General features: G+C 43.6%; 1 protein-coding gene across 2 annotated transcripts; it reads right to left on the bottom strand.

Annotated features, from left to right (window-relative positions):
* LAPTM5 (lysosomal protein transmembrane 5) lies at nt 1–26535 on the bottom strand. Of its 2 annotated transcripts, none has more exons than XM_049820981.1 (8): nt 26351–26535; nt 16311–16404; nt 7234–7310; nt 6409–6537; nt 5755–5877; nt 5107–5202; nt 1757–1849; nt 1–784 (listed from the first exon to the last, which is right to left on the bottom strand). In XM_049820981.1, the coding sequence occupies exons 1-8, from the start codon at nt 26435–26437 to the stop codon at nt 710–712; spliced, it is 774 nt and encodes a 257-aa protein (XP_049676938.1). In that variant the 5' UTR covers nt 26438–26535; the 3' UTR covers nt 1–709. The 2 variants fall into 2 exon arrangements, with proteins under 2 accessions (XP_049676938.1, XP_049676937.1); XM_049820980.1 differs by having other exon boundaries at nt 5755–5880; nt 26351–26533.
* Nucleotides 26536–26788: the final 253 nt, after the last annotated feature.

Below are 26788 nucleotides of genomic sequence, written 5' to 3' on the forward strand. Positions count from 1 at the left end.
TATTGAAGCCATTAACATTTTTTTTAATTGAAACTCATCTTTCAAGTCACACTAAAAGCAAAAAAAATGCAAACGCTCAGGTATAAAATGGCAGAGCTGTGACAATTCCAGCATGTTGTATATTCTGGAGTACACACTATTAATCATCACCATAAACTGACAGGATGAGAGCTGCATCATAGTTCATTTGAAATTTTCATTATATTGCTGATTCCTTTCCTGTACAGTTCTCATTAAAAGGTGCTAGTTAGCATAGCTTCAGGGTGGGACTATCTCAGTGAAAAGGTTCTTGCCCATTTTCCTCCCATTCCACTTTCTAAATGTCTCAGCTGCTGAGTTAGATGTGAGACAGATGAGAAACAGCATCTTGCTGGCATAAAGCAAGCCTGACAAGGGATTCAGGCCAGTGCCTACACTTCACATTAGCCAGATGTCAGAGGCCAGTGATGGGAACCTCTGTGGTGCCTGGTGCCAAGTTTATTAAAATTAGCCCTGCAGCTTGGTAGTACCAAGTCAAAACTGCCAGTGTAGAACAAGGCGCCAACTCCAGTGGTTCACCATTACTCTTTGTAGGCTCATAAAGCAAGGTGGATTGTAAAAAGCATGATACTGCTATAAAGTAAAGACTTCTCAATGAGGCTGACTATTTGAGAGAAGGGGTAAGAGGCACCAACAGCAATACACATCATCTTCTCTCCATGAGTGCAGCTTAGATTGCTACATAGGGTGGTGGAGATTCCTTGGAAGGCAACTCTAAGGCTTCCTCGTACGATGGCAGCACAGCCTGAAAGAGAAGACCATTAGTTATACTTTGGGGATCACATGAAGAATTTCAAATGGATTTGATCTTGGATGTGTTTCTCTACCTAGTTCAAAGCAGGGTAAAAGAACCACATGGGCTGTAAGACATAAAGGGCAGGAATCCAGAAGTGTTAGAGGTCAGCAGCACTTTATGAACCACTTTGCTGCCAGTCCTACCTACTTCTCCCAAAGCATGGTTGCAATAAAAAGACCAAGGCTCTTTAACGTCCAGAATATAAGCCTCATTGCCTAAGCAAAGAAGCTAAGCTCAGATCATTGCAGAGGCCCATGATGCATGCACAGCAGGGGCACACACTACTGGCAAGACAAGGCTCATCATATTTGCCAAGTTTCAACAAGACAAAAGCCAACACTTAGCATTCCATGTTCTTCCTCTTTACTTCTCATCCATCTTTACAGTATCTCTTATTTTTGGAAGGTCTTCAATATCTTTCCATTGTGTCAGAGCAGCTGGATGCTACTATTAAAGAGATCATCAGTAATCTAAGGGAGGACATTGATATTCATTATTTAGCAAGCTGTTAAGGTGAAGTGCAGTGCACTAAATCTCTCAGATATTGAACCAGTGAAGGGTGAAGACAAACTTAATTTTAAACAGGGGTAGCATTATTAGGCACAGGAATCAGAGTTCAACTGAAATTAAAAAAATATCTGGAACAGATAATACAAGTGATATATTCCCATTTTCTGCTTTGCCTGAAGGTTGAGTTTCAGGTTCCTTGCAGGTACCATTGACTTAGAAAGTTTTTATACAAAAGTAAAGTTAAAGGAATATAATATAATTGGAAACTGATTATTAGTACTTGTTAATGCACATTTGAAGGGTCAAACTATCTCTCAGACCACCAGAGAAGCAAAAGTAGGGATCATTATGCATCTCGTCAGTCTAAACCATGCCTTTTCACGGTGTAAATCTGAAGCAGTCTTTACTCACCTTTTCGACTGCTTGTGGGTCGACTTTCACCTCCTCTCTCTTGCTAGCTTTAATATACTTAAAGCAGCTCAGGACACATTTGAACATATAGGCCTGAAAAGGAAAGGGAAAGGGAAGTCTGCCATTGCATTGCAAGTCAACAGAGCATTTCCATTTGTGCCACCAGCCTGCTGTTGTTCTACTCTCTTCTTTGGAAGTAGAAGTCTGGGACCATATGTCCCAGGGCCTTAAATCCGTCTCTCTTGATCCTTCACTAGAAAGGTGACAACTCCATCTATTTGGAACAGGACACTCGTGTGGGAAGTCAATAGGACTAGTAATACCATTGAATATAAAGGCACATGCTTCAGACCACTGAGAGTGCAATGTCATCAGGTAGGAAAGGAAAGCATGTCTTTCATGTTATTTTTCTGAGCAGGCTACAAAGTTTGGCTGTCTCAGAAAAGCACCATGGGCACAACATTCACCACCCAGAGATCCAAGGCTTCCTGGTCAAGTAGGACTGACCTGAAAGGTCAGTTCATTCAACAAAATCCTATACTTGCAATAGTTACACTTTTCTGACAAGACTGCTTTGCACCTCACAGAGTTACAAGATGCAATAAATAGAGCTTTTCTGAGAAAAATGGATCGATTGACGGATTGTGGCACAAGAAAATAAGCAGGGCCTGTGAAACATACCATATTAAATAAATATTTTCCCTACTCTGTGCAGCGAGGCAAAGTCGTGTGCCTCTTATTTTTATTGGCTTAAGAGCCTACTTTAAAAACAGTTGGCATTTTCAAAGAAACATAGGGAGTTATATGCCCTGAGAACAAGCCATGAGCTTAGGATTTCCTAAGAACAATGAGGACTGTTTTTCTTGACACAAAGCCAAGACAAAGAACGAAAACAAGGAATGAAGTATCTCCATTGAAGGAATCCATCTCTCAAACAAATTTCCAGAGATGAGGAGGTAAATCCAAACTTTGACCACCTTTAGTGAATACTGCAAAAAACTTCCTTCCAAAAGCCTCTTCATACAGAAAGCAAACATGCAAGACACTGAAGCCATCATATAAACGGTACAAACCCCCCATCCATGAAAGAACTGCCCCCCCCCCAAAAAAAATCATACAACAAAAAAATCCTTTCTTTGATTTTGATTCTGTAAGAGTTTGCTGCAGTGCCAACCCAATATCTGCACCGAATTCAATGAAGTTGACTTCAGTTAAGACTGCTGCAAGCAAAAGCAGGTTTGAGCAGAATACATTAGTACACACAGCTTATGTAAAGGCAGCCAGTGACCTTGGGATCATCCCATTACTGGCTAACTCAAAACACTCAAGAGTCACTGTAGGATATACCCTTCTCCACACTGAACTGGAGAGAGAAAACTTCTCTGGCAGCTGTTGACATAATAAGTGGATAGGAAGCTTGTCCTAGAGGCCAGAAAGTGAGTTACTTCAGAAGTAATTATGTTAAACCCTTTCTTTCATTTCCCATCAGAAATGTTTTATTCCCCTTGGTTTCTGCATTATCACCGTGGTGGTGGAGGGGGATGACTTTATGATACTGAGGTGAGAGAAAGATTACTCATGGATACACAGATCAGCAATGGAGACTGCTCTAATGGTGCTATGTGAGCATCACCCCTTCACTCACTCTGTCATTTGAATACTTTGCATCTCCAAGGAACTTAGACTTGAAGAACTAATATCACCACTGGGGCTCTACAAGTAAACATACAACCAGCCACCGCACTCGTAAGAAGCTATGAAATTGCATGGAGAGACTTCCATGTTGCAACAGGACATGCTCCCTGCAAAGGGTGGTGTTATATGAGAGAAAGGAGGGAGAGGAGTGTTACCATCCCCTGAGCATTGTCAGAGAAATCTTTCCTGCTAAAAGGGTGAGCAAAGTCTTGCAGGTCTCATATGAGGTCACTGGCAGAGGTGTTCAGTGAGTCAGGTGCTCCATCTCTTCTCCATCTGACAGACTACCTTTTAGCTGAATTATGCTATGGTGTGGGATGCAGATAACTATTTGGAGACAGTAATTGCAAGTTGGCAGGCAAACAGCACCGAATGCACAGAAACAACATTTTAGTGTAAAAGCAATAAATGCTTGTGATGGGTCATTAAGCAAGTCAATTTATGCTAAAAGGTCCTGGGCTAGTCCAACATATTTAGATACTACCTTGGTGTGGGCATTCAGTGAATTGAAACTGAGATTGGGCAAATGGCCTTTTTAGGTCTAAAATATTTCATGTTTTTGCCACGTCCCTCATCAGATCTTTATCACTTGGAAGGAACTCTCTCATGAAAATGGTTTTGCTACACATGGAGGAGGGGAGGGGTTGTCACTGAGTTTAAAGGATGGGATCCTTATAACTTGGTTTGGGGAGTTTAGTAGACCAAGGAGTACTTGTGCCTGTCTGTTGTTTTTTTAATTATCCTCGCCCCCATCCCTCCTCCTACAAACTCCAGCGCAAGAAGTCATTGCAAGTTAAGCAGTCTTGTAGCTAACCCTGTGGAAAATTCAAATCAACCCATTTGCTAGGTCAGTGAGATTTCTGCTGAAGACCCACACTGCCAGCTGGGTTTCAGGGTTATCTCCACTCCTATTGCGCAGTTTATGCAAATATTAAGAGATATGCTAAAGTCATGTCTGCAGTGCAATCATACAAGACGCTCTACTCCACACTGGCTTGTCTGGCCACCTGGGAAGAGTCTGAATAAAAAAATGCTTTCCAACTAACAAGTAGCATTTTTCACTGTGGCAGACTCTGCCCAAGTACCTGGGAAGATCTGGTTTTCTTAGCTGGTCTGAAACCCCCCAGTGAAAAACCTGTTCTCTGATCCATTGAAGCAAGAAGAATAAAAACTATCTCACAGTGGAGTTTTCTGAGATGTAAGCAGGATTTAGCAGCTCATGGGTTTTAATTAAATTTCAGGGTATCAGTGTGCATAACTCTGCTTACATCAGTGCAGATACAGCGACTTACCCAAGTGGAAGATCTAACCTGCTGCTTAATGATCTAATTTATTTTGGCACACAATAGCAGAAGAGTTTCCTATATTTGTTTTCAAACATCTTATCCTTCTAAACATGAATGGGCAGTAGTAGTTTCTGGATATAAGAGAGATTTTGCTTTATAACTCACATCTGCAGAAGCATAAACCCAGTGATTTGAATATTAAACCTGTCTCAGACACTATGCAGAGGCATAACTCCTGTTATGCCCAGGGAGAGACCAACAAGGCTTTCCAATGCCCTGGTAGATTTGAGAGAGAAGTAAACCCAGTTCCTCCTATCCTCCAGGCAAGAGGACTTCATTTCAGCCTCACCAGACCCTGCAGCCATTTACCTTCAAGAAGAGGACAGCAATGAATGCAATGGTGAAGGTGACCATCACCTTGGCATATTCCTCTGTTGGTAACTTCTCCAGGGTTGGCAAAAAGCCCTGTGAAAAGAGAGAGAAGGTCTCAGTCATAAATGCTTGTTCCCTCTATCAGGGTCACACAAAGTGGTGGACATCTCAGCTAGTTTCTCAGCCTGCCTCTCAGAAAGGTGGGACAGGCCACCTTCCTCTCCTCATCAGAAAGAGTATGGGATATTTTTTATCTCCTACTGTTTACAGCCCTTTGGCAAAGATTTTCAGAAGACTATTTAAATGAGAGCTAAAAGTATGACTGTTTAATAAAGATGAAAAGTTGATGCATTTTCAACGCATGCAGGCAGGCTCTATCCAAATCATTTTGCTCTGCAATTTGCATCTATAAGATTCTTACAAGAAAAACAAGGTGTACTTTTAAGAAACACATGCATAGGCAAGCTGCCAATCAAGAACATTGTGTTGGTAAGAACATATGGAAAATCCTCTTTTGTCATCAAACAGAGCAATTCTGGGTATACTATAGAGATCAGAGAAAGTTTACCCTGTCTTAACAGCCACTGAAAGAAACTTCATAGGGATTCCGGTATGAAAAGTCAGTTGAGTTTGTTCATAACCTACCCCATTGTCTGAAGACTTGAGGCTGAGATAGGTGGGAACCTCCATGTAAGAGCTGCAGAGGGTGAGAATACTCAGGCAGAAGTCCAGCAGCTGCAGAGCCAGGAAAGGGATCTTAGAGTATCCCTGCTGCAAGAAGGGCAGGGAACAGGAATGTGATTATGATTACAAGACTGCGTCACTTCTATAGATTTTCCATGTTTTACACAGAGCCTGTGCTTTGTTCACATTGACAGCCTAAGCTATTTAATTCACTTATACTAGCCAAAATTATGAGCAAACCTTCTTGTTGGGCTGATTTATAGAAGCTCCACAGAAAAGGCCTCTAGCTGGAGCAGTGATATTTCTAGCTTATCTCCAGCAAACCCCTCCTAGCACGGCCATACCCAGAACAACCTCCCCAAAGCCATGAGACAGAAAATAAAAGCAACAGAAAGATTCCCAGACATGGGAAACTAAACAATGTCCCAGCTGTCACTAGTTTTCCTTATGCACCCTCTAGCCCCCAAGGATTGTATCTTGTCTCCAGCCAGTATAGAGACTACCTTGCCATGAAGAACTGTGGCCCAGATAACGATCCTTTATTCCCACATTATGCATCCACCTCCATCTCATAGAGAACGGAGAAGACCAACCCAGAAGTGAGCTGTTACCTACCGTGTGGCTAAGGGAGGACACAGAAATGATTGCTGGGACTTGTATGTAGGAACTGAACATTGTTAGGAGGCTAAGGAGAAAGTCCATGACTTGTAGAGCAAGGAATGGTATCAGGAGACGTTCCCTCTTCTGAGAAAGAAAAGCGATGCCAGTTATTTCTATTCTGAATGGGACAATGAGACCAGCTATCAATACCGGAAAGGACATATATTAAGGTACTCCAAGCATAAATACTTTCCTGGAATTTCTGCATCTAACTCCACATACTGTGGTGAGAATTGATTCAGAAAAAATGAAGGGCATCAACGTTGATTTTTTTCACTCCCTTGGAAAGTTTCTGTGAATTTTCACTATGTGACTTTGGCACTTGATCCCATCATTCAGCTGTCCCCAAAGTTTACAATTACAGAGAAAGCTGGGTAATGACACCAACGTATGGTCATTTCTTCCCCTAAAATGGGAAATGAATCACCAGTGTAATAGAGGAGTTACAGTTCCCCTCCAGGATCTGACTTGCAAAAGAGCAAGGAAAGGAGGCAATAAAACAATATTTCCAAATCGTAACATTTCCATTCCTTAACATGAAAAATAGTCTTGATGGAAATGCCACCCAGATTTGGTAAATCTGACAGTTAGCAGCCTTGCAGATGAGCCTGTGACTGCAAACCAGCCGCCTTCCCCCTCTGTAAGAGAGCAGAGACATTTATCTGCTTTTTTGATCACACTTCAGCATTTTCACTGAGCATCCTCTAGTCCCCTCCTCTAGTACCTCCCAACTCAGAGACGCCTCAGCCAGCAGCTAAATGTCATTTGTGGAGAACATACCTTTACCACACCAAGAAGGAGGTTGAAGCTGATGATGAACAGCATGACGATCAACAGGAAACTGGTGATGACATCAGCTAAAAGTAATAAAAGTAATTACCACATTACTAAAAGCTGGAGCTGAATGTCCCAAATCAATCATACCTCTAAGGAAGAGTTAAAGTGTGATAACCTGGCAGAAAGAGTTGTGTATGTGGGGGAATGAATGCCACGCAGCTGGAAGGTAACCCTCTTTTCCCTTTCTACACGCACTTTTTCATCTGTCTTTGAAGCTTCTGTTTCTTTAGCCACCACGTTGAGCAGACTGTCAGCTCAGGCACATGGGAGCCAAAAAACTTTATTGCCCAGGCTGCAGTTTTAAATATCCTAGGCTACAATATTAAGGTAAAATGAAGTAGAAACAAAGGCAGAGTGCTTTTAGCTAGTGATTAATAAGTCTGAGTTGGAAATTATTTTGAGATTCAAAAGTAAAAAATTGGTAAAGCAACCAGCAGTGAAATCTGGTGAAAGGTCTGCAAGATTTGCAAGCAGACAAGAAGCAGGAGTTTTAGCCACACACCACCGGTATGGACTACAGTTTCACAGTGAAATATCTCACCTCCACTCTCTGTAGCTGTAGGATGCAACATACACATTAAAAATAAATATGTGAGGTGAACAACATGAGACAATTCTACCTACAGGGTTGAAAATAATGTCAGCTGTTTTGGGTGCAGAAAGGTGATCTCTTACAAACATGTAGCTTCCTTCTGAACAGTTCCCAGGAAGCAATTTTCCCTCCTGGTATTGCAGGCTGCCCTGATGATGACTACCAAAGCCTTGCTTGCACTGTACAGTATGGACATTTGGTCTTCATAGCAGTCTAGACAGCGTGAGGTTTTTTGAAAAGTTGGTTTGCTTCTAAAAAAAAAAGACAGCTCACTCCAAAGAAAAAAACACTGCTACTTTCTTTATCTGCCTCTGCATACTGTACAGTCTTTTACAGTGCCTCCTCCAACTCACTCTCTGATTTCTTTCTTATTGCTTTACCTGAGTTTAAAATATCAACAGTCTATTTGGGGTCTCTAACTCCCAAGTGCTTGAATAAAGGACTTAAATTTATTAGGAAAGAGCCAAACTTTTAATTTCAGAAATGTTTGATTACTGGTTCGCTTTCCCCCCTGCCAACTGCCTGGTTTATTCCATGGCTATTAAATAAATCTAGTGTCTAAGCCTATTTTTTCCATTACCCCCTTCACTTGCTTTCATAAAAAAACCTAGAAATTGTGCTTTAGCCTGTTGGATCCCTGATATGTTCCAGCTGTTCTGAAATCCTTCACTGCCCTATATTACCCATTTTTTCACCATGAAAATGCCCCTCCATCTCCCCTAGCTTGAGTGTTTGCCTATAGCTTTGGTACCACATTACATTTTTAGTGGGTGGGGGAGCATTTCAGTGCTTGGACATATACCAAAGTGTCCTTTACTCACTTCCTAGCTTTGCTGACAATAAAATAATATTTTATAATAAAATAATAATAACTATAATAAAGTAATTTACAAAGCTATTGAGGCAGAGAAACTCATCCCTCTTCTTCAGGTAGACACCACCAACACTGTTGTTTACAGCAACAAAACATTTGCAGCAGAGCAGTCACAGCTATATCATAATTTGGCCAGTTAGTTCCTCTCTTGGAGGGAGCAAATACAAACAGTCAGCCCAAGTCAAAGGGAGAGCCATGCTGGAGAAGGGCAGACCTACCACCCAGTGCTGCCCACGACAGCTGGCAGGAGATGGGCGCCCATTAGATGCAGCAGCTACAGCGTATGCAAACTGTCAAGTACTGCCTCCAGGCTCTGCTAAGCGATGTGGGTATGGGTGAATGCCACTTGAAGAAAGGACCAAAGATGATAATGAGAAGCTCTGGAGCCTTCCCAGGGTTTTAGAGGACCTGCCTGACAGCTGGGCTGAACCACATCTAGCAGCAAGGGCAGGTGGCACCAACAGCCATGTTCCTTACATCTGTACTAGGCTAGCAGAGAGTACACTTTATTTAATTTAAATGCATTGATACAAAATCATAGAATGGTTTGGGTTGGAAGGGACCTGAAAGGTCACCTAGTTCCAACCCCCCTGACATGGGTAGGGACACCTTCCACTAGACCAGGTTGCTCAAAGCCCCATCCAACCTGGCTTAGAACACTTTCAGGGATGGGGCAGTCACAACTTCTCTGGGCAACCTAAAAGATATTTTAACTTCCCTTACTGTCTTCTCAAGAATTAGCAACATGCTTGAGTCTCCTCTAGAAATGAGATCTGCTGATGAGGAACCTTTAGTCTGAAAAGAAGCTCTGACCAGTACTTCATTCCCTGAGGATGAGAAGCCTCTTCCTTTCTGGGGCTCAAAGAGAAAAGCCCTTTGAGGAGGCTGCATCATCCCTCAAAGAAGCAAGAATGGCTTATCTCAAGAGAGGGAGCAGCACTACATGAGTTGCTGCACATGGAGGTGTCAGACATCCAAGATCTAAGGGAGTGATTGAAAGTATCCAACAAACACTTAACTTACATCAGGAAAAAAGTTTTGATAGCACAAACCAAGAAAATAGCTTTTACTTATAACCTGCTTAAAAAAACAAATGCAGGATCTGTTTACCACAAAGTAATGAGAATTGAAATGCTGAAGAGGAAGAAGTCTTAGGAAACAGCAAAGAAAGAAAACCCAAATCCAGCAAAGCCTGAACAAGAACAGAGAGGGCAATGGAGAAAGGGCTTTACTGCAGAAGAGGCTGCTCACAGCTTTGCAGCTCACAAGGGTCATGGGAGGAGCCTAAGCTCCAAATCGAAAAACCAAACCCACCTTTCTGAAGCAGGGGAGTAGAGACAAGACTCTGATCTGGTGCACAAAGAACCAAAGATTAACACAAGGACAGCATAAACTTAAAACAGAAAAGAGTTTAACAAAGATGACAGGCTCAGCCTTTCTAAGAACAGCCATAAAAGGAGGCAGTCCCAGTCCCATTAAACTCCAAACTGCCTGAAGCCATTTTCCCTGATTTTCCTCCCAGAACCAACCATCAGAAGTTTGCCCCAGAGAGGATTTATCTCTTTAGCACGGTGTTTCCTCGGATTCAAGACAGCTGTGTTTTTCTGCGTCTTTCTACACGGTCTCATGCTCCAGCTCTCTCGGCAGGCTCACTAATTAATTGGGCAACTGGCCGTTGCTTCTGCAGGCTAATTGCCGGCAGAACCCAGCTGAATTTTTCAAGCGGAACCTAGATCAAAAACCCCCTAAACAAAATAACAAAGAAACAAAAAGCCCACAACCCTACAGACACAAAGGGACGGAAAGAAAAGGAAAACCAAAACAACTTTCCACTCACTGTCTGCCTCCTATTTGTTCACAGCAAATATAGTCATCCTTTCTGCTGGCAGCAGATCTTTCTGTTCCAGGGACATTTCAGTACCAATGGATTTGATCTCAGTAATCAAAAATTTTACTTAAACAAAATGGCTTCTTCCTTTGTGGGAGAACATTTAGCAGATGGGCTAAAGGAGTGACCCCCTTAGATAGTGGTAGCTGCTGGCTCTTAGCCCTGTCTGTGCAAACCCTCCATGAGATGGGAATGTGGCACACATTATAGAGAGGCCAAATGCCACCTGGAATACTTTGTAAGGGCTGACAGGCTGGCAAGTTACCTTCCAGAACCAGCAGTATATCCCTGGGGATCCCTAGAGCTTGAGGCACCTGCAGCCATGGCAGACCCTAGAGACCGGATTACTGTGACTAACAGGCTCTTTCCATGCCCAGCATCTGTTGTCCAAAAATATAAGACGTTAATTTTTAAGTTTCTTCAGTATTTGCTTTCATGCTTAGTTGGCCTTTGTAGGATGAATGTTTGTCTCTTTTGTACTTAAAACCCCTCAGAAAATGACAAAATTTAGGTATCTTGAACCAAGCTTGAGCACCTGTATAATCTCAAACACAGGGGCATCATTCCACGGTTTTCTCTCTGTTCCTCCTGCTTGTTCATCTGGGTGCCTGTCTGAGGAATAACCTGTTTTCCCTACAGCACCTTAAAAAGCACCGGAGTATTCAGTGAATAACAGGGTTTGTCCCTGTAGAAGGTGCATTGGCTCTTTGAGGGCTGTTGCTGCAAGACAAGAAGCAACTGTGACAATATAGAAAATGCCAGATAAAAGGAAGAAAAATCTTACAATAAGTGATGCAGTCTTGAACAGGGGTGCAGAGAGGTTGTGGAATTCTAATTTTGGGGAGTCTGGAAACCTCAACTGGACAAAGCCCTGAGCAAGCTGCCCCATCTTCGGAGTCAGCCCTCTTTCAGGCAGGAGGTTTGACTGGAGACCTCCAGAGATCCACCTTACTTTTGCTCTGATCTGATGATTATAAGATCAGTTAGGGAAGAAATGTTGCTCCTCACAAAGTCTGCTTCACTCCTATAGCCCTAGAATATCCTACCTACAAGAATTTTTCAGTTCCACAACCACCTCCATGCTGGCAGTGGTACTTTATTGCTGGCAGAGAGTGTGGCGAGAGCTTGCCTCCTTTGAGGTGCACATTTTTCCAAAAGCATACAGGAATAAACAGCAGCAGCAAATAAATAAACATGCTCTTTCTTATGCTTTTTCTTACTCAAATTCTCAGAGACTACCTGGGTGTCCCAGAGATCCCAGGGAATTTAATGAGAAGTAATATATATATGCTGTGAAGTAAATGTGATTTTTCCTTGTGGAGGTGGTATAACCAGACTGGGGGAACTCTGCAGAGCTGCACTAGGTATTTGCAATGCTAGTAAGTAGTACCAAAACCCCCCACCAATCTAACACGAAGAGAGAGCATTTATTTGCCAAATGTCTATTTTTTATTAACTTCACATTAGGGTTTTTGCCCTGAATGTAGCCAGGAGGGACATTGAATGAGTCCTAATATTTCTCATGAATGCAGAGAAACCCCTTTTTATTTTATGGCCCAATAAACTGGCATGGAAAATACAAATAGGGCTCATAAAACTGTGGTTTAACAGTTGCATTCACAGATTGTCAAGGACGGCAGTGTCTGATTTGGTGTTGCTGATAAGCTGCAGGGAGCTGTTTCTGGACAGCCACGTTCAAACTATGGGCAAGACCAGCAGGGGGAAGAAGCCTCCCACTCCCTTTAGCTGGATTCACTTCTCATCAGAGAAAGAGGGAATATTTTTTACATAGGAAATGGTATGCATAGGATATGGTATACACTGTGCACACAGGTCTTCAGGCATAACTGAGGTATTTTTCTTGGCTAACTGCACAGAAATTGAAACAACTTTTCCAGTTGTAGTTTGTCCACAGCCTCAATTTTCATAGTCAGTAATGAAAAATAAAATTGATTAAGAATCAGACTGTACACAGGCATGAACTGAAGACATCCTAAAGATCTGACCTATGGCAAGCAGTGGAGTGTAATCTTTTCAAGGCAGAAAACTATTCATGTTAGCAGCTTAGAACTGGCAAGGAGGTTTTAACTGAAATGTTTTGGGGGGATTGCTTTTTTGTTTTATTTTTCCAGCAGGAAAAGCTAGTCTGCCAAAGCTCATATGCTTTCGGGTTTGAAGCACTACCAAGACATCTTTTGCTAGGAAGGCTTCTCAGCTCCAGGATGAGATTTCTATTAGACTGAAAACGGGGGAGGCTGTATGGGAAATGCTCATCCAAATTTCTGCTGTACATGAGATAGAGCATAGACATGAGAACCTAATTCTTCCAAATTGCAACTGAATGCCCCAAATCAGCATGCAGCAAAGTTTGTCTCCTGTTCCCTCTGCCTGGCCAAATTAATCTTGTGTTATTTCTTAAACGTTAGCTTGGTAGTAAATTTAGATCTACTTTAACCAACATCCTTGGCATTGACCCATTGACTAGGGGTGGGAAAATCATCTTCAAGGCTCCCAAAGACAAAGAAGAACCTGAGTCTTCTTCCCTTTTTAATCCAACATTTTCAGTAGGTCTTATATTAATTTCTTGGTCAACTTTCATTGAAAAGCAAATTTCAGAGGAGTGCTTTCAGTCCTGTGCTGCCTATGGCATCTTGTAAACCAAGACAGCACGGGGTAGCAGGCTGCAAGGGACAGAGCATCCCTCTTCTAAGGGCAGCTGACCCAGTCACCCTTCTCATTACCCTGTCAATCACAAAAACCTACAACAATTCCAATTTTCCTTCCCTTCCCTGACCATACCTGTGGAAGTCAAGGCCCATCCCATACCCTCTTTTTAAGGCAGCAAAACATACTGCTGAGAAATCTTGGCGGATTTTTTATAAAAACTCCTATATGTATTTTTTTCCTACTATATCGTGTGAAAAGCATTTTTCCATAAACCTTGCCTTATTTATATTCTTGATCCATGACTACAGTGTTAGCATTATATATTCTGAGACGTGCTTTAATCTGGCAGGATCTACAAATAGAGCAGCAGATGCTGAGGGCATCGACAGAACCTCTCCCCAAATTGTTCTCCAACTCTTCCATCTGGGTTTTGAAGTAAAATTGAACTTTTTGTACTGCTTTGCTGTATCGCTTCCCTGCTAGTTTCTGGAAATAGAAGGGTTGCACTGTGTTTATTCCAACTATAATCAGAAAACACAATCTCCCAAGCACAGTCCTTTGAAATGCTTGGGAAGAGAAGCCAAGTGGAAGTGCTGGGGATTTCATTATGAAATGTTCCTTTTTGTGTAGGAGGCAGTGGAAGAGGGGGGAGGGGGAAGACCTGTCATTTTGATTGTGTGGGAAGAGGGGAGGTTGTTAAAAATGGGGCCAATTTCACTCAGAACGGTTCTATTCTTAAAGAAAACCCTCCAGATTTGCAGAAATGTATGTCTTGCTTAGAAAGCATATAATGGTTTCGTATGGAAATTATCTGAAAAATCTCTCTCAATGATTTGTTTATTTTTCTTTAAAGAATATTTTACTTGGATACTTGAGGAAAAGTAAAAATTATTGGCCTTGGATGATCTTTCTGAAAAAAATAATGAAAAACAATTGTCATTTTTACATAACTGTGTCTGTGGGAAAGTACTCTGATCTGCAAATACCATGTTCAGTTTTCAGCAGTTCAGATCACTGTATTAGTCAAAATGCATGTGCATACTCCACCATCAGGAAAAATTATTTCCAACTATGCCCATGTCCAAGCCAGGTACATCAAAACAAAACAAAAAATCAACAAAAAAAAAACCAAACCCAAAAAAGGGAGGAAGACCTTAAGGTCAGTCACACTTGCATCATGTTCTTCACTTTTCATGTGTAAAATTAAAACTAGAAACATGTATCACAGAAATGGAAAAATGGATTCTCCTACCTATGTTTTGCTGATCCCAGCCACCCGGAAAACAGTCGGGTTTTAGAGCCTGTTCCATGTATTGTGTGTTGCTCTAGTGGGAAATCTCTGCAGAAAGCATTTTCCAAAACAGTCATCAGGCAAGTCTACGTCGGGTGTTGAGTCACAGCTGCAGAGGGACCTCTGTGGACCACAGCTAAGCAAAGTAGCCTCCAACCCACCCAGACTGGACTACTTTGGAAATAATGCCCTGTGTGAAAGATGTGAACCATGACAGCAGACCCTTGCTCGGTCTCCTATCAGCAGGACTTACCCAAATTTCCATTTTCCATTCACTATTGATGCCTTTCAAAACAGCCTTGGTGGATCACAGTGTGCCTCCTAAAACCCAGATGGCCTCTTTTGAAAGATGTGAACCCATCTGTTAGCAGTAACTTCACCCAGACGGTGACTATGCCTGTTTTGATGCTTTCCACTATGACTCCTACCCCAGGGACAAGCGAGTTTGGGATGCGCAGGAATCTGCTGTACTTTGTTTCCTTTTCCTCCACTTACAAGGGGCCTCCCTGTGTGTGCTTGGAGCCTGGGGAAGGACACACTGGAAAAGCAGGAAACAGGCAAGTCCTTGCTGCTGTGAATAGCATTTTTCTCTGACTATGAGCCTTCTTTGCAGAGAGAGACAATGCACGGTGTGAAATCCTGGTTTCCATCTTTCTGCACACAGCAGAGAAGGGTTATCTCAAGTTGTGGTTTTAACCACAACTAAGAAAAGGAAAAAGCACCCTCTGTTTGTTGCTTGCAAGCAGCTTCATGTGTAATTAACCTGGTTAAATAATATTTGAAGTTAGGGGAGTTACTTTCTTTTAAATGGCACCCCACATGAGGTAGCTCCCAGGTCTCTGAAAGCTAAGCTAGATCCTTCCAAGATCAAGCAGCAGGAAGTCATTCATCCATGATGAATATGATGCTTGTCACTATTTGTGGTATATGAAGCAGCCTGGCTGCTCTTCCAGACAACGAATGTTCTGCAAAAACACCAGGGGTTGGGAAAATCTGGGGATGGGGGCCAAACGGACAGGGGGGAAAGGGAGGTGGGCTGGTGTGGCCCTCTGAAGTGCCTTCAGCTGTGTGGTAGGAGACCCCCTGCACAGCATGATGGATGATGAGAAGAGGATGGCTCCATGGCATAGAGGGCAGGGTGTTGGTGGCAATGTCAGGTAGCCCACACACCCATGGGATGTAGTGTGGGGCTGCAATTTCTCCCCACTCTGGGACCCTGAGGTCACGGGCCAGACTAGGTCCATTGAGAGGCTGGTCAGACACTTCAGTATTTTCCTGGAAAACGCCCAACACATGAAGGAAGTCAACAGTGTGTGTAAGGCTTAAATGGTCTACAGTTGGTGAAAAGAAAGAGAAGGGGAAAACAGGATTGTCAGATTAATGCAAAATGTATTGCAGAGGGATTGGGAAGGCTGGAGGAGTACGAGGCTACTGGAGAGTTTGGGCTGAGGGCCTGATCCCCTGAAATAAAGACAACTTCTCTGGGCTCCACACTGGTCCCCAAAAAGCCAACACAGTCATGGCCTAAACCAAAATCCAAATCTTTAAAGCCTAAATTTTGTCTCTGGGTCTGAGCTTTTGGCCCATCTGCTCTGAATACCACTTTCCAATTTTCTTTGATGAAAAAGAAAGAGGGACCAACGCAGGACCTTGGGCTCCTTCTCAACCCCACAGACCATTGCTGCTTTCCAGCATCTCGGTGACCTACCAATTCTGTAGTAATCCTTGTCCAGGTCTTTGCAAAAGCCTTTCCCGCTTGCTACCTCCAGTGAGTACTCAATCAGCAGCAAAACACTCATAACCTAGGAGAACAAAAGCAAAAGACAATTCAGTGGGCCTTGGGCCAACTTCCTGTCAACAAATTTGCTTCCAGGGAGCATGCAATGGCCACAGTCCTAAGTGCAGGATGGGTATCCAAGTGACACAGTTATGAAGGGTTTAAAGTCCTGTACAAGTAAATATTGAAGCAAAAGTTATCAGTTTATTAATGGTTTCAGTTTACTGTCTTTTTCTGCCAGCTTCTGAAAGAGGATGAAGAAATTAGAAAGTTAATGAGTTTTGTTTCAACATTTTTTACCCAGAAAGTCCTGGCTTTACATTTTGAAATTGCAATGTAACAATAGCATTTTAAAGTATAAAAGAAACACAAAAAGAATAAAGATCTCTCTGTAAGTCTAGCTATAGTACTTCATTGACAAAAACATCATTGTCCTTTTATTTACTTGGGAAAAATCTCCAAATGTGCTTTTTTTCACATTGAACTAAAATTATTTTCTCCAAGTTTCCAAATCGGACTATCAAACCCCAGACTCCAGGGTTCATTCCATTCTGAGTTTAGCAAGCTGTGAGATGGAGTGAGGTCTAGACCTGTGGTCTCAGTCCTAGCACTGAACTTCTATATCCAAACACTTATGATCTGCAGTGAAAAATCAATTTCTAACCCCCAGGTTAGGGAGAACTCCTGTTGCATGTGGGGCACTGGACAGTCAAGGGCTGCAGAAGACCTCCATAAGGCTGGAGACCTTGCCTTGGAGCACCTCAGACAGCAAGTCCAGGGTATTTCTGTGCAAGTAAAACCAGGAAATGAGTAGCCACAAGACCAGACACCCCACCACACCCCTCCTGGGGACAATCCCACCCTGCCAATGCGTATGCTATAGACAGTGTATGCCAAGGGGACCAAACTTGTTGTGGATCTGAGAACAAGAAGTCCAAGGCCACTACAGAGCATCAGTCACTGCCCACACTGTTGTCAGAGCAAATAACACTTCTTGGGGTAAAGGACTACTGTGATGACATTTATTGCTCCTTCATCACCTTACTGACAGTTTCAGCACTGTATAGTGAGATGGCACATTTCTGACTGCACCATGCATCTTGTTCATCACTTTCTTCCTCATTCTCCGATCTCTGCTGTCCTCCCTCATGCTTGGTATGTCTTTTCATTTCTTGTGCATTTAGAGGGTGTAGCAAGCTGGAGCACAGCATGGTCTGCCAGTCCTATACCTACAGCTGCACTTTCCAAAAGCAGCATAGTGTGTACTGTATTTTTTTTAAATTGGCTTAACAGTGTGGGTGGCTGGGGAGGAAGCCTGCTGTTACATTCCCCAAAGATGCAGGAAACACAGGTTTGTCACCCTGCAGCTGCGTCTCACTGTCTGATCAGTGATCTGGACAAGCTCTCTGATCTCTCTGCTACTGTGCAAAGAGCTGCTACTTCTTCTCTGCTTGAGCTTTACCCCTGTCCAGGAGGACCTCCTGCCAGAACAACAGGGCACTGCCTGAGAGCAGAAAGTAGTTGTCAGACCAGGAGAAATGGATGGACCATTATTCCCTGGGCATTTTTTCCTCAGAGACATGGGAACAGAGTCTGCGGGAGAGAAAATCCTGAGGTATGCAAAAAATGGAGAAACGTGTCCAATATGACTCTCCATCTTTACCCCACCAACACCAGGTCCACCATTGGGAGCAACCATTCTGCAGAATACCAGGGACAGGAGCCATCAACAAAAGCACTGTCAACAAAAAAAGAGGTTGTCATGAAGAGGTAAATGAGAGAAGCCATTTTATCTGGACTGCACAACTTCTGTCTGTGCATCTGAACCACACACTGATGCAGGAAGCAAGTTTGTATCTGCCACCAAGATGAACACAGCTTGGGTACCACAGAGCTGAAACAACTTTTCCACAATAGCTATAGCAGCCTTTCATTTCAACAACAACTTAAAGAAGTGATGCAGGCAAGGAGGAACCGGAACTGTTGTGGTCTGCATTTGTGTTTGCAAACTTTGTGTATGGGAAACAGCACAAAACCAGCAACTGCAGGGAGATGAGGCAAACCTAACTGTTCAGTGAGCAGAAGAGATAATATTTTTTGTCTTTTGCAGAGCAATGGCTGGAGGTGCCATACGAGATCCAGACAGAGTTCAGGCAGGAGTAACAGATGTGCTAGGCCTGTCATTGCAAGCAAACAAAACAAAGAGGCTTGGAAAGAAAGACTTTGCATTGCCCCAGAAATGGGGAAGTGTGGCTGGGAGGGATGCCCTGCAGCAGAGACAGGAACTGAATGCAGACTCTCCCACTGTCTGTGCGTTAGCTGCAGCAGACCTGGAAACTGTTTCAAATCCAAGTTCATCAACTTTCTGTGCCACAAGCTGCAAGCGCAGTTTCCAGAAGAGCTGTAGCCCATCCCCCAGAACCCTTTGCTTCTAGAGTGAGCATCCATCAAGCCACACTCTTGCTGCAGTGGGGACTGGGACCCTGTGTCCTACCATGAGTCTTGCCTCAGAATTTAAAATACTGTCCAGAGTCTGAGTTGGAAGAAAGGGTGTGTCATATTTTTCCCTGGCCTGTCTGATATCAGGTTGTTCAACAGCTACATAAGTCACACTGCTTTTTTTCAGTTTTTGTCATGCAGAAAATGAACTTTGCAATTTGTTCATGAGCCTGGTAGGAAAAGGAGAAATATCTAGATCTCATTACATGGGGACACAAGAAAGTTAACATCAATTCAGTTTAATGTAACAGCATTTGAAGTCCCATAGAAGCACTGAACCTTGTCAAGGATGAAATTGCATTAATCTGAAGTTTCTTTACATCTCACAGTCTCCCCTGGGATGTAAAGCATCTCTTAACTAACTACACATGAAAATCACATGCTGACTTCAAGTGCCCTAATTTGGCTGAGAGGTTCCATGTACATGCTCCTGAAGAGATTTCATTTCCCTTATTGCTGCTGTTGATCACACCCCTCAAATGTCAACATGGGAAATATAGGAAGAAATTGCTTTTTTCAGGTTGCTGTTAAAAGGGGTCCTGAGCAAAATGGATGACCCGAGCTCTAAATATCTGTTTCATTCTTGAAAGACCAGTGAGTGAAAGCAGGATATAAAATCCCAAATGCTCCCATCCCAGATGGATTTACAACCAGAGCAGAGCCAGAGGCTAAACTTCAGTATGAAGAACAATCTCTAATATCTATCAAAGAGGGGAACAGTAGAGCAAAAGAGGCCCTGGTTTCCTTGAAATGAGCCACACAACCAGACAAATCACAGCCACACAGAATAAATACACATCAGATAGAAAACCCAAGCCCAACCTGAAAGATTAAGGAGAGACTTTTAAAATGAAAGTTGGTTTAAACTTCCATTTAAAAGGACTTTTGCATAGAAAGAACAAGCCACTGCACTGCAATGTGATAAAACAGACGAAGAACTCTGGGCCTTTCTCTTGGCTCTCCATCACAAGTGCCATGTGAGGACCAGGAAACCTCTCTATTACCTGACTTTGGCTTTGACATGGTGCTGCCTGGCACATGACAATCTCATTTATTCCTGTAAAGAATATACATACAAGGTGATGAAATGTCTACAATGGGCTGCTTGCCACAATTTGAGAAAAAGGTAGAGGAAGATTGATGTAGTGTCTGCCCACCACCCCTTGCTCAGCAAGCCTGTATATATTCTCACTCATGATTCACCTTTCAGCTCCAGAAGAAACCAAAAGGTTCTCATTTCAGACAGCCAGGACTGCTCAGACAGACATCCAGTTCCTTTTCTTATTGCTATGTCACAACAGGAGAGAGGCGGGATTAAAATAGGAAATTTCACCTCCCAGCACTCAGTTCACAGCTCATAGTGTACTACAGTCTCCCAACCCCTCTACCAGCCAGCCCTTCTTTTTATCTCCTACAGCTGCAACTTTTGGAGGGCACCTATCATGGTTTAACCCCAGCTGTCAATTAAGCACCACACAGCTGCTTGCTCACTACCCCCCGACCCAGTGGGATGGGGGAGAGAATCAGGGGGAAAAAAAAACAGTAAAGCTCAACAGGTTGAGATAAAGACAGTTTAATAGGACAGAAAAGGAAGGGAAAGTAATAACAATAATAATAGAATATATAAAACAAGTGATGCACAATACAGTTGCTCACCACCTGCTGACCCCAAGCTCCAGTGTCCCCCAGCCAACTCTCCCCAGTTTATATACTGGGTATGACGTCACATGGTATGGAATACCCCTTTGGCTCGTTTGGGTCAGCTGTCCTGGCAGTGTCCCCTTCCGACTTCTTGTGCACCCCCAGCCTCTGCTGGCAGGGCAGTATGAGAAGCTGAAAAGTCCTTGACTTAGTATAAACACTGCTTAGCAACAACTAAAACATCAGTGTGTTACCAACATTATTCTCATCCTAAATGCCAAACACAGCACTATACCAGCTACTAGGAAGAAAATTAACTTTATTCCAGCCAAAACCAGGACAACACCTCTCATCTTGTTGCTGCCTCCATTTAAAAGGAATCCTTCAAATTTCTTGGAAAAAAGATCTGTAACACCAGGAAATTAAGTGACTTAGCCAAATAGTGTAGGACTGAGGTAGAGCCAGTCATTAAATCAAGGCAGCTAAATTGGGGGTGTCTTGCAAGGCAGAATATTAACAGCATGACACATGCAGCCCCTATTCCCTGGTGAATAATTTTGCTGCAGCTGCAGTAGGGTTAAACTGCTGTTAGAGATTGTGTCATGTGCCTTTTTTTCTGAAATATGTGCAGCTTGACTAATTTCCAAATAATTTATCTTTATGCACATGGCCATGGTTTGACGGCTGCTCCTTTGGTTTTTTTTCACACACAGTGTTTCTGCAAGAAGAGCTTGAAGCCACAATGAACCGGCGTCATTTGGGACAGTGACATCCTGCTCTGACAACGCCTTGGGGTGCTGAGAAGGTTTCTGACAGCGGTGCACGCAAACAGGTGACACCCTTCATTTTGAAGGCAAATACCACCACAAACAAACACTGTACTTTCAGAGCCTCACCTTTTCTTACTTTAATTTAAAAGTAGTTGTTGTGGCAGGATAGGATGAAGTGAGGAGTGTTTTTAGCTCCCATCTGGTTTCCTTTCAAAACATTTTATCTTTTCCTTCCTGCTGCCTCTATCTCCCCGTCTTGTTTCTGCAACAGAGATGCTCCAGGAGGACAAGGGAGCAGCACAGGGTCTGCTGAACATCTTGGGTCAGCCACAGCCTGCTGAAAGCGTGACGAATCGCAGCTCTGTACCAACACAAGTCATGTCCACCAGTGAGGACTGGACCTGGTGAAGGTCCCAGAGATGAGACTTTGCTCCTTGAGTTAAAGAGCTGCCAAAGAGAACTCATCTGCGACTGAGGCCAGACCAAGGTACAGACATGCTGCTTTCTAAGACCTCCTTTGGCTCTAATCAAGGACTAGTAGCAAATGGATTGCAGGTTTTCTGCCCATGTTGTATGCACAGAGACAACTTTCCAGCCTTGTTCTTGAAGCTAACGTCAAATAACTTGAGGTCTGTTCATGCCCAGGAGGAGCCGATGAGCAGAAGGACAAATTCCTCCATGCTTTCTTTGAAAGTCACCTGCAAGTCACCTCACAACACCCAGTGAAGCTTTGCTAATCACACAACTCTGTCCCCTCCTTGTTCCCCTCCTTCTCCTTCCCTGATTGTTTGAGAATGTGCACAATTTATTTCAACTGTCTATGGAAAGATCAGCAGTGAGACAAATCTAATTTATAGAAGGACAAGACATCGCCACAAAGCCTGAGAGCTTGTGTTTGATGGCGTTACTATCACCCAGCATCACTATGATTCATCACTAGGACCCACAGCAATAATTTATACTGATACAAACCAACAGTATTGATGTAGCAAATCATCCAAGTCACTGCTGAGTTATAAATCCCTTTTTCTTTTTCCCTCCCTCTGCCCAGCTGTAGCTACATGATCAAAAAGATGGAGAAGAGGTAGGGAAAAAATGGTTGCTATTCTGTGTTATCTCTTAAAGAAGCAAGAGAAAACAACCTTCTCTGAAAATTAAACTGCTTTCCAGGGGGTTCTATGTAAAAGAAACCCACTGAGATGATATGGTAGGTACAGACACGGTGGGACCCGCAGGGACTTGGGGAGTTGCAGGCTCTGGTATCACAATGATGGTTACCCTGTCAGGGGCCAGCAGCAGCAGGGTTGAAGACCTGAGGCCTCAGGCTGACCCTGCCCATTCCCCATATCCTTTACTGGATCAAACCTGGTCTTCAAGAGCATCTCTGTCTCTTTAGTCTAAACCCAGGCTGCATATTAGTTGCTAATGCTCCCTGGTACCACATGGCCTGCATTGATCTTGTACATCATGCTTATGCATATCTTATGGTAATCATTATTCGGGCTTTGCAGTGATGCACCACGAAGTTTCAGAGGGTGACCCCAAACCCTCCTGACCACCAGCCACATCCAGCTGGTCACTGCAATGGTGGTTGAACTGCACAAGAGCTGCCATTTAGAGAAACGGGGCTGCTTCATACCCAGGCAGCCCTGGCACTGGGGACTACCAATGTGGGCAGAGGGAGAGCAGAGCAAGGACCCAGCAGTGGCTCTGCAGCATCCGCTCCAAAAGCATGGTGAGATCCCATGCTGAGTTCATGTTGCTTGTGATCTGTCAGGTGCAGGTTGAAGACAAATTATGCCCTGGAAGAGCAGAAAGAGGACACATGCAGGTGGCTTTGACTGCGATGTGAGAGTTTGGTCCTCATTAAAATATCAGGTGGAGTTATTACTGCTAAGTCCTTTCCTATGAATGTGCTTAGGACATGCTGTGGGTGATGTGCAAGTCTATTTTAAAAATTATCTCAGAGTCACATTCACACTCAGTGCAGACTTGTCCCACATTAAAAAGGGTCAATGCATAGCTCCAGCACCAGACCCCTGATTGCCTATACTGCCATACTTAGCTTGCTCCCTGGCTTTGGTTTGAACCACTCCAACCACTTTTCTTCAAGACCAATCTGCTCCAGAAGGGGCTGACTCCAAGCCAGGCAGCATCGCTTGGCTTCAGGGCCCAGGATCAGTTCATTATCCTCTTTTAGTTAGCAATGCAGAGATTCTAAGTGTTTTGTTGCAGATGCCTATCCTTTTATTTATATAGGATAAGGTATAAACTACAACTAAGTATGCCACACATGATTTCTGATTTGAACCCTGTCTCTACTAACAGTCAGGAGAGGGATAACATTCACAGCGATAAAAAAAGACTGTGTATGAAACAGCTTCTCACAGAGAGCCCTGTTACCCTAGAATTTGTCAAACATGGAAAAGAAATGTTAGAAAAGAAAATGAGAGCAGAACAGAGCTGGAGATTATTAACACAACAGCTAGTAATCATAATAGTTTTCATGTAACCTCAAGCTGAAGACGTCTCTGACCTACTGACTGCAGAGGATGCACAGGGCAGGGATCACTTGGTACCTGTCCTGCTTCCAATAACTTCTCTAAGCAGCTGCTGCTGGCTGCTGTTGGAGATAGGCTGGGAGCCTGCTGGACTTTGGGACAGACTCAGGACATCTGTCTTATGACTTTGCCATTTTGCAAAAAGCAGTTTCTTTTGCCCACCTTCAGTAGACCTTTGAATGTCTTCTGCAAAATCTTTCCTGTGAATGTTGTGAAGGCTTACTCCAAGGCTCTCTGCCTTTTGCTGTTCAAAACTCAACTAATGTCTTCAACAGACCCACAAGAGTTTTTTGAAATAACACATCTTTCATATGATGTTACTGGTTATTAAGTTTTCCCTGTCAGCTGGTGCTGGTACACTGAAAGGTGGTGTCTCATTCTCCTCCATCACACACTGGTGCAAATCAGGAATTTCTATTGTTGTTAGTGGCATCACAGTGAAACATTGTGAGAAAAAATGTGCCTCAGTTCAAAGCATTTGCTGACTTCCAAGACAGACAAAGGAGGCTTTTTTACTATTCACCCTCCCAGCTAAGAAAAAAATTTTCTGTATCTCTGTTTCACCACTGATAACAGATAGCTCATGTCACATGGTGTGCTTGTAGCTCTCTGGAGAAAATGTGTTGTAGTTCCCAGTCTTGTGTTTCCCACCTTTGCACAGACCTTTAATTTTGCCAGCTCCTCTTCAGATCTTGGGTATACTTCCTACCAGAGTCCCATTTCTAAACAGTTCATGACTATCCCTCCATGATGGCTATATGTTTAATTGGTTGTCAGAAATTGCTTGTGCTTTGCTGCAAACTCACAGCTTTGATACGTTTCAATTTTTGTGTCTTGGGGTCATGAGAATGCACAAGAAATGCAGCAATTTCTTTTTCTTTAGAACACTGAGATTATAAGCTTTGAGCTTGTGGCAAAAGAGGAGTAGCCTGCCCAGAGTATAATCTACATGCTCAAAAAGCAGAAGGCAAAAATGGTTATAAAATTGCATGATTCTTTTAACCGATCTCATAATGTCTTTGAGGTCCCCAAATGATTAAAATATGTCATGGAAATGCCACTACAGTTCCTGGCTTTCAAGTAATGCCAGGGGAAAGATGTTGGTAGTTACATTGCATGAAGATACAGTGTAGACCCAAGTTTCTCTGCTCTTCTGCTGTGGGCTGGCACGGGACCATCTCTTGCCCCCAGCCAGCGGGGTGCAGAGATGCTGCACTGTGCCCAAGCACAGTCACCCCACTTGCCCACTGCCTCCAGCAACCCACAGTGCTGCTGACTCCCGGCGTGTTTATAAAATCCCATCATTCATGGAATGCTTTCCCTTTATCTTACTATCCAAAAAAGCAACTAAGCTGATCTCCAGATTTCTTTGCCTTTCATTTCATGAGTCGAATCCTCCACCAATCTATGCAGGCATGGCATCGTGGAAGTCAAAACCATTAAACTAGCATGTCAGACTGCTGTCTTGGCTTTGTGTGAGTGAGGAAGGGGCTATGGTGCAGTGAGGATTTGCTCAGGCAGCTTGGATTGCTCCTGCTGCCCCAGGAAAGCAGGCTGGTGCTGGAGGGGGACCATGGCATGAACTTCCCATGCGTGGCATAGCTGCCACAGCTGCCATGCCCAGCATGTATTTGCAGGCTACAGCTCCCCTTCCTCCACTTCTGTGCAAGGAGCAGGTTAAGAGCCCCCGTTAACAGTTATCACCCTGCAGGCTCCCAACCTGTGACTGTGCACACTGAGTGCAACAGATGGGATTATTTTAAGTGCCTCTGCCTTGCGAGAAACCACATCCTCAGTATGACTTAAAGCCACCTGAAAGCACCTCTGTGCAACCGGGTGGAGGGGAAGAAATGCCCCTCCAGGCTCTGCTGCCTCTGCTTGCTGCCATCTGCAGCCACCCACGAGCAGTTACGCCAGCTGCCTGGCAGCTGAACACAGCCACAGATCCAAACGGAAACCAAACCGGTGCATATAGTGTCCAACTGCCCGTAGAGAGAGAAATGAGGCAGCTTTGCCCACCCGCCCTTTGCTTGCCCGGGGCCCAAATCCCTCCTCCCTCCAGTGACCCATGGTTTCAGCACTCCTATAGTTTCCATTGCCAATGTGCTGCCCAGTTTCTAACCAACAGGTCCCGGTAGCCATACTGAGCCCTGGCCAAGCTTACACACCCCTGCATGGGTAAGAGCTCCTGCATTAAGCTGCAAGGGAAAAACAAGAGACAGAGTGAGTTTCCATGAGCTCCAATTGGTAGAGCCAGGGAAAAAGTAGTTAAAAAACCCTCCCTGTACAATAAATTTCTTCCTGTCCCGCTCTCCCCATGCCAACTTTTCTTTTGTCCATCCCTCTTAAATAATTGGTTTTTCTCTTTTGGGAACACAGAAAAGTCAACAGTCAGGAAACCTTGTGATCTGCAATAATTACACCTTCTGCAAAGATTACACCTCTGCCTCTCTTTTCTTGTGTCGCTCTCCCTGTCCCCCCTTTCAATCCTGTAACTTACCATGTGGAAGATCCCTAGAGCAACTGTTGCTGTCTTGATGTTGAAGAAGCAACATTTGGGGGGCTCAGTGGTAGTTTGGGCAGTCATTTTCTGATCCCTCTGCAGAGCTGTGAGCTAATGAAGTTGAATTTGCAGCAACCGCCCCACTGAAAAGCGAAGCGAGCAGTGCAGCTCAACTTCCTTCCTGGTCTATAAATGTGTTAAGTCATCTACAAAGTCACATGAGGTCTTTTATTTCTCAATAATAAAGAAAGCAAAATTGTGTTTCTTTTCTAACAGATCTTTAACTGCTTGCACATCCCAGATGGCAAATGTAAGCACAAATGCTGCTTTGGGCAGGTGGTGTCCAGCAAGTGAGGTATACAGGGAGAGGAGGGATGCAAAGCAGGGTGCAGCTTTGTCCTACAAAAATCATCACAAACAAAAGCAGGGGGCCAA

The sequence above is a fragment of the Accipiter gentilis genome, chromosome 17 (genome assembly GCF_929443795.1).
Source record: "Accipiter gentilis chromosome 17, bAccGen1.1, whole genome shotgun sequence".
Lineage (NCBI taxonomy): Eukaryota > Metazoa > Chordata > Aves > Accipitriformes > Accipitridae > Astur > Astur gentilis.

Excerpts from the sequence above, each read along its gene's own strand:
- LAPTM5 (XM_049820980.1), bottom strand. The coding sequence starts at position 26,437 with ATGACTGCCCAAACTACCACTGAGCCCCCCAAATGTTGCTTCTTCAAC. Across the intron at positions 5,881-6,408 it reads TGTCCTCCCTTAGCCACACG|CAGGGATACTCTAAGATCCC; the intron begins GTAGGTAACAGC and ends CCCTTCTTGCAG. Across the intron at positions 1,850-5,106 it reads TTGCTGTCCTCTTCTTGAAG|GCCTATATGTTCAAATGTGT; the intron begins GTAAATGGCTGC and ends TTTCCTTTTCAG.